This window comes from Cydia splendana, chromosome 22, assembly GCF_910591565.1.
Source record: "Cydia splendana chromosome 22, ilCydSple1.2, whole genome shotgun sequence".
Lineage (NCBI taxonomy): Eukaryota > Metazoa > Arthropoda > Insecta > Lepidoptera > Tortricidae > Cydia > Cydia splendana.
The window spans coordinates 12368431-12381334 of record NC_085981.1 but is presented as its reverse complement, the minus strand read 5'-3'; the positions used below and the strand labels follow the sequence as shown (position 1 = coordinate 12381334).

The 12904-nt window shown below is 39.2% G+C and overlaps 1 protein-coding gene across 1 annotated transcript in view; it reads right to left on the bottom strand.

Annotated features, from left to right (window-relative positions):
* LOC134801432 (calsyntenin-1) overlaps positions 1-12904 on the bottom strand; it is a 344316-nt gene that overhangs the window by 30261 nt on the left and 301151 nt on the right. The window contains exon 2 of the mRNA XM_063773987.1: positions 7373-7533. Coding sequence (XP_063630057.1) covers positions 7373-7533 — 161 coding nt within the window. The remainder of the gene's footprint in view (positions 1-7372; positions 7534-12904) is intronic.

The window sequence follows — 12904 nt, the reverse complement described above, 5'->3', positions numbered from 1 at the left end:
AGCCGAGCGGATCAAATATTTTTGCCGAGTTTGACAAAATAGTACGTTTAGTTACTGGCGGTGTGGATTCAATTTCCACTGAAAATTGTAAACAATCGGGTGCTGGTTGCCATTTTAAACCCAGAACACTCGACTGGCCTGCTAAATCTAAATCCTTAGGTATCATGGTACTTAGGCTGGTTTTGACAATGTCAGGAGCGTTCGTATGAAACTTACGAAGAGGTAAGCAAGCTCCGTTTAATATATTGGTAACTGATTCGCATATATTGCCAAGCTCCGCTTCAGTCTGCGCACCAGTCAGAAGGTCGTCCATGTAAAAATCATGCTGTATTATTTGGGCGATAGTTTGATTGTCGCATTCCTTCGCTAATTGCAGCAAACATCGCGTGCTTAAAAAAGGCGCTGAAGCAGTACCGTATGTAATTGTATTTAATTGTAGTATACGCATCTTTTTAGTATCTGGGTCTTTCCAAAGAATCTGCTGGTATTTACGTTGGCTGGGCTCTAATAGAATCTGTCTGTACATTTTCTCTACATCTGCTGTAACTACGTATTTATGTTGCCTAAATCTTAACAAAATAGACAACAAGTCGTCTTGCACTACGGGTCCTACATACTGTATGTCATTTAAAGACTTACCTGACGTAGTTTTTGCTGACGCATGAAACACGACTCTTAATTTGGTAGTTTCACTTTGCTCTCTTAAAATAGCATGATGAGGAAGAAACTGACTACCTTCTTCAGCTTTCGAGACTTCAGTCAAATGCCCAAGGTCTTCATATTCCTTAATAAAATCAGAATAACCTTTTTTAAGTTTAGGATTCCTAGAGATTTTTCTTTCAATGCTATAGAGTATCCTTTCTGCCATCTTGTATGAATCACCAAGAGCATCTGGCGATTCTCGAAAGGGGATACTCACGATATATCTTCCGTCACTATTACGGTGCGTAGTATCGTTAAAGAGTTTTTCATAATAAGCATCATCTGAAGATATTACAGGTTTCGAACTAGGTAACTCTTCCAGTTCCCAAAATTTTGACAACTGGTTTTTAATATCTTGTGAAAAGTTACAGCGGATAGTATGAGAACTCGTAGAGTCCCTGGGCCTCCCCCCCGTAGGGCCAGCCACTATCCAACCTAGCTCGGTTTCTACTAAATATGGTTGTCTTATACCTAGCTCGATTTTTCTTTGCCCAATCAAGTCCCAGTATATATCGGAACCAAGCAAGAGATCGACTTCTGCCGGCGACTGAAACTTAGGGTCAGCTAAGGTAATATTGTTAGGAATATCTACCTTTATTCCTGTATTGAATGCAGGAAGCTCATCCGTAATCTCAGCTATTATATAGCACCTCACTTCAGCTATAAATGACGTTTGGAGTGAATGTAAATTAAGATCACAATATTCATTTATAAACAAAGGTATTTTATTAAGACACGAAATAGAGCGATTTACAACAATTGTACTGCAACCAATCTTTTGTTTAGCCTTTTCAGTAATAAATGAGGACTGACTACCATTGTCTAATAACGCGCGCAAAACAAACTTGTTTCCGTGAATAGTCACCTCAACTAGGGCTGTAGCTAAAATAATATGACGACGGTCTGCCGCTGTCAACGTGACAGTCGTGTTAGTCGAGTTTGTTACGATAGCCGAATCAGAAACCTCATTATAGTTTGCGCCGCCGCTAGCGTCTTTATACATATAGAGCGACTTGACCCACGGATCGGCGCGCGACCGTGCTAGTCATGCTTGGGGCTTAGCATCTTGACTTACGTTTGAAGGCGAAGGAGCTGCTAACATTTGAGGATTTGAAATATTATTACTAGGTCTGGCAGCTGCTTCCTCTTCCCCTTGCTGCTGATGGTTGATCACTTCTTTATGCAATATGGTGTTGTGCCTTTTTTTGCAAACCCTACACGCAGTACTGGTGCGACACTGATAAGCAGTGTGGCCGGGGCGTAAACAGTTTTTGCACAACCTCCACTGACTCACCTGTAGGAAGCGCTCATCAACCGATAAGGAATTAAATTTGGGGCAATCGCTTAGCCTATGATCCTGCTTACAATAGTGACACTCATTTATAACCACGGTAGTCGCAGATCCCGGTGACAGGCCTGACGAAACAAAGCATTTAGTTCGAGTAACATTTTGACGTTTGTCGTTTTTATTTAAATCCGTCTGAATTTGACGTTTGTCGTTCCTCGAACTAGATACCGTTTCTAAAACGTCAGCTCTGTTACGAAGGAATTTGTAAAACTCCTTTAATGACGGAGAAGTTATATCACTACGAAACTCTTCCCATTTTCGCGCGGTACTAACGTCAAGTTTCGACGAGGCCATATAGATAACCAAGGTATCCCACTTATCGGTCTCCTCACCAAGAGACTTGAGTGCTTGTAAATTTTTTGACAAATGGTCAATCAATTTGCGTAAACCCTCATCACTTTCCTTCGACAAAGGCTCTATGCTAAACAAACCCTTTAAATGCTGGTTGATTAACAAACGTTTATTATCATATCGCTCGCGTAGAAGCGACCAAGCGATAGGATAGTTCTCAGCTGAGACGGACACAGAATTAATAACTAAGCTTGCATCGCCTTGAAGGTATGACTTGAGATAGTGAAATTTACAAACGTCATCAATGTTCTCGTTGTCATGTATTAAAGACAGGTGAAGGTCTCTAAATTCTAGCCACTTATCTGTCTTTCCATCAAAGGGAGGAAGTCTTAGCTGCGGGAGTTTCACATTCTTCGCTCCTCCGCGCTGACGGCTGCTCTGGCTGAAGAACTCGTCCCCTTGATGGCCTTTTCCTTAAAGGCGGCAATTACCTCTTGGGCCTGAGCCATTACACAATAAAACTCATTTTCTGTGGCCTCCCGAGCATCCAGCTCACTCTGAGAATCATCCTGTAATTCAATATTAGTTTGAATTTCATCGAAAAGATTAAATGCCTCCTGTATTTTAGACAACCTAAGGGTGCATTCATTTACAAGAACTTGAGTTAGATTATTTTTATCTAACAACGGCGTGAGGAATTTTTTGAATAGGGTTAAAGCCCTCCGAACTGTTCCTCTTTGTCGTTTGAGTTCCTCCATTTTGAGGGTGCGAGATTATTTTAAACTGGTAAATTATACTTGCATACGCATTAAAGCAAATTTAGGTACATAGAGGTACTTACAGTTATAATCCCGCGCTTCGTAGAATTACCCATTAATTACTTACGATATTTTAATAGCGATTGATAAATAGTTGATGGGTACCAGCAATAGCCATCCGTGCTCTCACCGGCTTAAACTCACAACATCTGGTAATCGTTATTGGATAAATTGGGACATTCTCCGAAGGATAGTCTTCATTTCAAATCAGCGCAATCTTCATACAAATATTGCGAACTTGATCAAGTCGGGGTCACCAAAAATATGTTTGAGAACATACAACTCATTTAAACATATCACTTTATTAATACATTTTAACGTTTTAGTAAAACAAATAACATTTCTTCTTCTTTGTAAAAATCAATAATTTCAACAGAATCAACAAAATCATATATATCTAGTCAATGTCAATAATCGAATTCCGAATTCATTAGGCGATCAAGCGGCCAGCACGTAGGTACACGACGGTAGCACCAATGAGGCGCTAACACTAACAAATGAGTTTTGGTGCAAATTATATAATAAAATGGCCAGTTATTGTTGCATAAAAGTGTGAAAATTGATTTAAAACTATAAGCATACCTTTTATCATGCCTAAATTGGTTTTTGTACTAGACAGGTGGAGCGATTGGTTTCTCATCTCAAAACAATCTCAATACTTACCACCTTTTCAAATCTACTTATTCTTTCCACTAATAGACATATTATTTATCTTTCAATCAGCAATAATTTCGCAGTTTACTACAAAAAGAAAGACCTGTCATACACATAACCCAGTATCTACTACAACAATAATAAATTAATACACCTAGACACATTGTAAGTAGAACGAAACTAAATAAGGAATCCCACTTAATGACAACCAGCACACACATTGCCATCCGCAGCCGCCCACAACCGCACAAAACTAACAAACTCCCTTGTGAGGTGAAAGGCATCAAATGAAGCTATATCGGAACGCCCAGAAGGTTCCATGAAAGGCCTTTCGATAGAATGATGTAGGTATTTCGTAGTATATTTCCCTTTTACGGTCCCATAGCTGAAGGGTGAAAAAGGACTTTTTATTAAGCAGTTTTTTGAGACGAAAAGACTAAGATGAACGATGACCAACTTGGTTTGAATTGAGTGATATGTCCAATGGAATGCTGTTGCGCCAATCTTTGCAAAGCGTAATAAGTTTGTATTTTTCCGAAAATTTGATCAAGGTCTGCTTCAAGCAGCATCTTTTTCCGCTCTAAGGGACAAAAGGTAGGCTGTACCTAACTAACGTACCTAACTCGCAAAAATGCAGTTTAGTTTTAGATCACAAAATAGTTATTGTTTAACGTTAACACTTAAGTCTAAATAAACGTTAAAACAAATGCTGTTCTAATTAATAAATGAGTATAAAATGTTTGCTATTTAAATATAATAACTAGCGATCCGCCCTGGCTTCACACGGGTAAACTTTAACAAATTATACACCTAAACCTTCCTCAAGAATTACTCTATTGTTAGGTGAAAACCACACAAAAATCCGTTATCGCGAACATACAGGCAGACAGACACGCGGCGGGGGACTTTGTTTTATAAGATATACATATAAGAAGAAGAAGATCTATATAAGATTAGTATTTATATAGACTAATGTATTTTGTTTTTTATGAAAATTGAAGGGCACCGAAAAGGAAAACCAATAATGCCACTGTCATAGTCTCATAGTCGAGGCAAATTGTGCCATTAGGCACCCTCATCTCATATCCACGCAGCTGGGAGGACGATGAAAGGAATCAAATGAAGTGTCCTGCCGCCGTAACTAGTGATTGCAATCCGGATTATTCGAAGTTCAAAAATCCGGATTTCGGAGCGTTTGAAAATCCGTTTTAAAATTCGGATTTTGAAAAGAAAAAACCGGTTTTTCGGATTTTTTCCCACCAGTACTAATTTGCTCAAAATTAATGCTAATGCGAAATAAAAAGCGGTGCACATGAAGCGGCAACGCGGGAGAGCTATTGCCAGCCGGGCATTGCGCGTCGCGCACTCGCTCGCACCTGTATGCTTGCCCCGCGTCCGCTTTTTTTATTGGCGTAGCAGCCCAAGTAACAAAATTTGGTACTATAAAAGTCCTGAGAACGTTTTGGAGCGTGCTAATTAGTGTTCATGATTAGCACTATAATGGTGTTGTAAACGTTTACAAAACCCCAGATAGGCCCTAGTTTTATCACTGATTTATTCTATAAACATTACATAAAGGCTCTCACGGTGATAAATCAGCTCTATGGTTGAAATGTAAAAGTGACGAGTAACGCTCTTTAGTACTAAAATAGTGCTGTCTGCAACGTTTATGTCGCAATTTGGAATTATAAAAGTAACCAATGAAACATGTTTATAGTGCTATTTTGCACCGTAAACGATTCCAGTGATCTTTTTTATCATACTTGCGTCGTGGGTGCCTAAAATATTAAATAAGTTCATTCGCCATTGTTTCTTAAAGTGACATTTGTATTTAGGTAGGTAATAAAAAGGATGTACTAAAAATCATTTGTGGACCGTTACTATGCCGGTACATCGTACATGCGAAAATAATTGTATCGATAGAATCATTATGCCGATTTCAAATTTGACAATGCGCTCTCATAATTTTCATGTTTTAATTAAATTAAAATTAATAAAATAAGGACTTGTTCCAACTGTGGCTGCTATAGTACACATAGGCTCCAGCCGTGCCGCTAATGTGCTATTATGGCAGAAAACAGCAGCCATTTTTTAAGTTACGATTTAAGTTATTTAGCAACGTACCAGGTAACTTTTATGGTACTATATAGCACTATAGAAAAACTTTCATGACTTTTAGAGAACTCTTCTAGCCTTATAGCGATGTTAAGAGAGCTTTTAAAAAGCTAAAACGTTACGTAATGGTCGTGCAAAGTCCTTTTATAGTGCAGATTGATCCTCTAATAGTGTTTACGATACTGCTACAATACTAGTACTATAAAAGTTACTTTGACGCATTATTAGTGCAAAATAGGTACATAAAAGCATCAGTAAAGTCGTCTATAGTATTAAATAGTACCATAATCGCTTTTTGCATATCTATTACAGTGCAGCACTTTAAAGATTCTTTTGTATGATCCTATAAGCGTTCTAACAGCTAAATTATAGTACTTAAAAGGTCTTTAATCTTATAGAAACAAAACGCTTTGTTAAAAACCTTTATAGTACAAGCAGTCACAATGGTTACCATTATAGGCCTACTATATCACTGTTTGGTGATAAAATGCCTTAGTTATAGAACCTTTTGTTACTTGGGAGTGTACGTATGTATTTTGTTTTTATTATTTTTTAAAGATTTTGTTATTGGCATAGCAGTGTACGCATTCTGTTTTTTTATTTTTAATAAAAACAACTTAATTTGATTGTTTGTTTCACTTTGCCTTTATGCCACATATTCCTTTCTTAAAATCCGGATTGAATCCGAACTTCGGATTTCGGTCAAACCAAAATCCGAAAATCCGGATTTGAAAAATGTTCACGGATTTGCAATCGCTAGCCGTAACCCTTTCGAGCCGCGATTACTACTGTTGTAAGATGTTCGATTATATTGTACGGTTACATAAAAGTGTCCTTATTGGCCTAAAAGTGATTGGTTTGCACTACATATTTATATAATAACTTTATGGACAAAAAAACACTAGTGATATATGTTTTCAGATATTCGAGACTATTTTAACCTCGTTATCACATACCTATATAGTTATAACATTTTCAACATCAGATGAAATCGATGTAATCATACTGTTGTATTGTCACTTTCCTTACATACATAAGTACCTATGACAAATTTCAGTTCAATCAGATACAAAAATTTGGTCCGGAAATACGAGGCGACAGTTAATTCCATAAAGCAAAAAGTTTTAGGAGAATCGCACAGTTGAGGACTGCCAGTCATGTAACCGATGGCCATTAGGGCGGAAAGGTTCTCCAGTGGTGACCACGTACCGGAAGGCGCAGCGTGGATAGACCCCCACAAGGTTGACTGATGACCTGGTAAAGAGTCCGTTGGATGCGGGTGGCACAAGACAGGTCATTGTGGAACTCTTTGGGGGAGGCCTATGTCCAGCAGTGGACGTCCTCTGGCTGATATGATGATGATGATGATGAGTCATGTAAGTGGTGAAGATCGAAATGTTGTCGCGCAGAGCGATGGCGGAAAGAAGCGATATGGCGATGTTACCTCAAACGGCGCCTCCCCGTGATGCTTGTTGTTCAGGATGAGGAACGAGCACAGAGGTCCCCGAGCGCGGATCGCCGGGGTCACCTCCACCAGGGTCTCGTTCTCCCGGATCAGGCCGTGGTAGCCCTCGTCCGGCTCCGCCAGCTCCAAGTATGGTACGTCTGGAAAAAGAAAAAGAAGGCATTATAGACATTGGCTATCTTCACCGTATTCTAGACGCGGAAAAAATTTTGCACATTTAATACGACACGGCCATTTCTTTAAAATTATCCTGGAGGGGCGGATAGGACGCATGCGAGGTAGAGGAAAACCCAGACGCAGTTACTTCAAGTGAAGGAAAAAGTAGGGGTCGTGTCGTATCAAAAAGTAGTGTCCGACCGAAGGTTCGGTTTCGGTTTCGGTTTCGGCCAGTTTCGGCCAAAAAATCATGTTTCGGCTGTAGTTTCGGTTTCGGCCAAAAAACGGCCGAACCTTTCGGCCTGGCCGAAACTTACGAAATGGTACTTCGGAGAAAGACCAAAAGTTGGGGAATAAGTAGGACAACAATATTAATACATATCTACATATACTGATTCATGTATAGGTACAGAAATTAATTGGTTTATTATGAAACACAATTCCACTAATGAGAGCGCCACTGGACGGTCGACGCAGTCTTAAGAGGCTGTCAATACCTATAACGCGCACACTGTCTAATTGTATCGGAGGGAATGAGATAGCACTGTCGCACGTAGCCGTTGGCCGAGTATCAGCTCGGCCCGAGTCGAACGATGTTCTTTTCGCTCTTATTCAGTCATTTTTCTATCTACCTCTAATGGCAAATTTTAAGCGAGGCTAAAGGCTACGCTCAACTAGGGCCGCAAAGTTGATTTTCTCAATAGTTAATATTTTGCGAAGCTGAACAGCTGACTATTGATTAAAACGAAGAAAAAACCCTTAAGATTGTCCCCAGTACAGTTTTTGATACGAATGCTCCACCTTAGCCTCACTTTTTACCTCAATTTACCATTGGTTTGTGTTCCACATATCCCCTACTTCAGCTTAGCCTTTGGCCTCGCTGCGCCATGCTCGGCCTGCGGTGTCGCTTTTTAATACAATGGACATTGGTTGGAGTCTGTGCTTAACTACTTATCCTGAAGCCAGAAGCACGGCTTTGACTTCGCATGAAAGTTCGCCTCACTGGGGCACTTCGGACTTTTAGGCCCTTTAGGATATTGTTAACAAAAAATTTCGCGCTCGCTGCGCTCGCGTTTTTGATTGGTTTTTTGATTGACCCTGTATCTACATGTTAGCTTGACTGGTGAATGAATAGAGTTAGACCAAGAAAATTCTGCAATGATTTTGATAGCATATCCAGTGCTACTAGTGCAAATGTTATTTATACATCATAATTTCATAGAAGTTTTGACGTTTAAAGTAACACTTGCATTGCATGTGTTATCAAAATCGTTGCAGAATTATCTTGGTCTAATTCTAGTAATTTTCTTAAAAAACTGCTTAAGTAACATCAATTTCAAGGACATTGGGTGTTGAGAGCCCCATAATATGTGTGTAAAAGCGGTTTTATGACATTTTTTCAACGATTTTAACAAGTCTACAAAAGTTTCGGTTTCGGTTTCGGCCGAAACTAGAGCCAAAGCCGAACATTCGGTTTCGGTTTCGGTTTCGGCAAAAAAACATGTTTCGGTCGGACACTATCAAAAAGTCAAAGAGCTGGCGCAGGATATGGAAAGCTGGAAGATACTGCACCGTCGAGAGATAAACTCTTAAGTTCATGATGATGATGACCACCATCTTCCTCGTATACCAGTTGATGGCACTGGCATCTCGCAAGTGGGTTCGGGCTTCCGGTCCCAGAACAAGCACAAGCAATGCTAATTGGGGTTTATGCAAGCAAGTACATATGCAGATGTTTTTTAAACTTAGTCCTTAAGTCTAATAAATTAAAGCTTCAGAAACTGATGGGGTAGTTTAACTTGCAAAACTCGCCACCCAGTTATACAAAGCAGATACATAGGTACCTAAACCTGAAAATTAGTAGTCGTCACACGACGGCCATTTCATCTAAAATGACTTCAAAATATTCTACTGTAAAATAATTCGCGGCCGGTCCCCACATAATGGGGCCATAACCGTTCTTACAAGCGTTAGACCGCGTGGTAGATATTACCTCACAGGGCGGGTCAATTGTTTTAGGTGGTGTCATGTTTACTACTTTTTATTCTTCGCTTATCTTTTTAATGATGTTATAATTCTACATAGGAAGGTATGTGTAATTTGCCTTGACTTGACCTGAACGTAACGGGTCTGATATAATGGTTTACGAAGACAAGATATCGGTCAAGCTACTTTTGATAGTTTTGATTCATGGAAAAATCTTTTTTTGTCGCGGTTTATCACACTCGCAGAAAGAAAAATAAAGTAATCATAAATACACATACACAAAATTAGGTTGCTTTTGCCGATATACGCACATTCGACTGCTATTTCTTGCCAAAAAACCGGACCCAACATAACGTTCCGAATCTTTACGTAACAACCAACGATCCTTAAACCCCTCAATTGGCCAACTTTCAGGAAGGTTAGATAACAACTGGGTAAATACGCGCCGAGATTTCAAGAAAAACCTTCCGAGGAAATAAAACTACTTTAACGTTGAAATAGAGGCAAGGACCTTTCCTGGGGCGATTGGAAAATCGAAGAGGGGACCGTGTTCTGATCGCGAGCTTGAGCGAGGTGAGCGCTCAGGTGGAGAAATTTAATGGACACTCAGAAAGAACCACAGCAGGGGAAGCCTAGCGGCGAATCTAATATAAATTTAAACTGTACCAACTATAGGTAAGTACTTTGTTAATAAAAAATACAACCGTAGCCAAGATCACAATGGTTTATCTACAAACGCCAATCGAAAGGTAAGAATGTATCGGGATGACTGATGCGACGCAAGCTTAAAGCTACATCTATTTTAACGGCACCAAGTTATATTGATGTGCTATTTAACCCCTAAAATATGCGCCTCTCTTAGGCGTATAAACAAAAAATGAAGAAATTCTCACGATTATGGAAAGCTTCGATAGCTAGGTCACAAATTTGAATTATGCCCGAAACAGTGATTTTTTAAAATTGTTCCTTTAATTTAAAGATTTACCCAAACACTAGTTCGGCTAAGTACTCGGAACATCTTTGGAATAGCGCAGCAACTCCCGGTAAACTAAAGGTTTTCAAACGTCTTTCTTTAAAGAGCTGTTTTTCAACAGCTTTGATTGTGACTTCGACTAGGTAGCTGCTACACCAACAAAAGTATCTTAACTGGGATTTAGAGAAACGGTTACATTTAACAGTTGAAGTTTCTAAACGTGTTAAAGAAAAACTAAATACACAGGTTGTTTGGAACAGTATGAATACAGATTAATTAAATATATTCATAGTAAATACTATTGGAAACGGAGTATTCACAATGTATATTTGTTTGGTATAGAAAAACTGAAGTGGAAATAACCAAATAAATTACGTCAAAGCGATAACGCCATATCTTTATAAAATTTATTTACAATATTACATTAGTTAAATAACTGATGCCTTTCGTGGTTCTGTTTGAATAATCAATGAGCACTTCAAGATATTGTTTATACAATATTCATGGGATCGGTCGATACGATTACTAAGTGATTAGGTTAATGCATACACCAGACAGCATATATACCTACAATGTATACATACATTCGTATGTACTTACAATGTACACAGACTCGTGTATGTGAGTCAATGTTTCTATATAATTTTGACTATAAATACCTAATAAGAGATAATATGTCGGGGTCATGGCAAGTGGAAATACGTGGTCCCTGCCTACCCCTAGGGAAATAGGCGTGACTAATATATGTATGTATGTATGTAATATACTGTACGGCCTCGCCAATAATACCGAACCTGTCACTTTTTTATATTTGGAAAATTGTTTGTTATTTCTACTTAGAATTAAGAGCACCTTTGATCCGTATTGTGCAATAAATTTCTCAAAAAGGAAATTTTTTGTTATCTAATTTTAATAAACATTTCATATACTACTACCAGTGGTATAACATTTTTAAGTGATCAGTCTAGGTGAAAAATTATACGTGACCATTTTTCAAATACGATTTTTCGGTCATAGTTTTTTCCTTGACTTCCCATGGTTTTGTATTTATTGTACAAATAATTTTCATTTCCTCAACACAATATCACCAGTCCGATCCAGATTTCAAACAGAGATATATCCACTACATAATCGCCGTAGCGAACACGACTGGACCAAATCCCGACCACACTCTCGCCACAAATAGCGACGATCTCGGAAATCGGCGTTCACGGCTCCACCCGGGGATTGAACCAGCACCTGGTTACATAAAGCGATCACATACAGATGTGGACGCTTGTTAATGACCGGATTTTTAGCTCGATTCCCGCCAGCGGTGACGACGGTTTTTAAAAAAGGCGCATAATTTTAGCAGAGGTTAAAATGATGAAACTTTTTTGTGTGTGTTTTGTAGGTCCATTTATATCTGTAAATATTTCTTACAAATCCTAAACTTTCTTCAAATTCGCCAATCAGAAGGTACTTACTGTCAATATCCTTTTCCTTCGAAAATACTTTCTTGGCCAGCATTCATGACCGTGCGAGGGAGAATTTAAGCGTCTCTGTTGTAGCTTGAGTAAAAATAATTTTGTATATCCGGCTTTTCTCGTCTGCTGCGGCCGTAGCACCGTCGCATTTTTATCACCTGTCACCATGCCTGTCACGTTCTAACAAGTATGTAAGTGCGAAAGTGACAGGCTATAATAATGGAACCATGCTGCCACCGCTGGTCGCATTTTCAACCTAATCGCGTGAAATTTTGTCAGCTGGATCGATGATTATATCACATTTTCGGCGATTAAATTTTTGAGAATTTTCCAAAATCGCGGAGCCCTGGGGAGTCGCTAGCTCTACAGCTCACAGAGCCCCTAGTTTGTAAGCTGTAACTACAAGTGTTAAGAAATAACAAACATCATTAAACGAAACTTCTTTACAGTTTAAGAATTATCTTCAATACAAACTTAAACGTTAAACAAGCTAGAGATAGCCAAGCTTCAGACTAAATAGGTTAAGTAACTAAGTTGTGCTATAAGAAACTTAAGCTTTTTATCACAAAGTCCCGGGGATGTCAACGGCTCGCTGCTTTTAGGGTTGTCACACAGACCATTCCACCGTCAACACAGTGCCACCACACACTAGCGTCTTTTGAGCGTCGACGTCTAGTCAGCGCTATGAAAAATGGCGTCGCTGCTAGTGATTGCAATCCGGATTATTCGAAGTTCAAAAATCCGGATTTCGGAGCGTTTGAAAATCCGTTTTAAAATTCGGATTTTGAAAAGAAAAAACCGGTTTTTCGGATTTTTTCCCACCAGTACTAATTTGCTCAAAATTAATGCTAATGCGAAATAAAAAGCGGTGCACATGAAGCGGCAACGCGGGAGAGCTATTGCCAGCCGGGCATTGCGCGTCGCGCACTC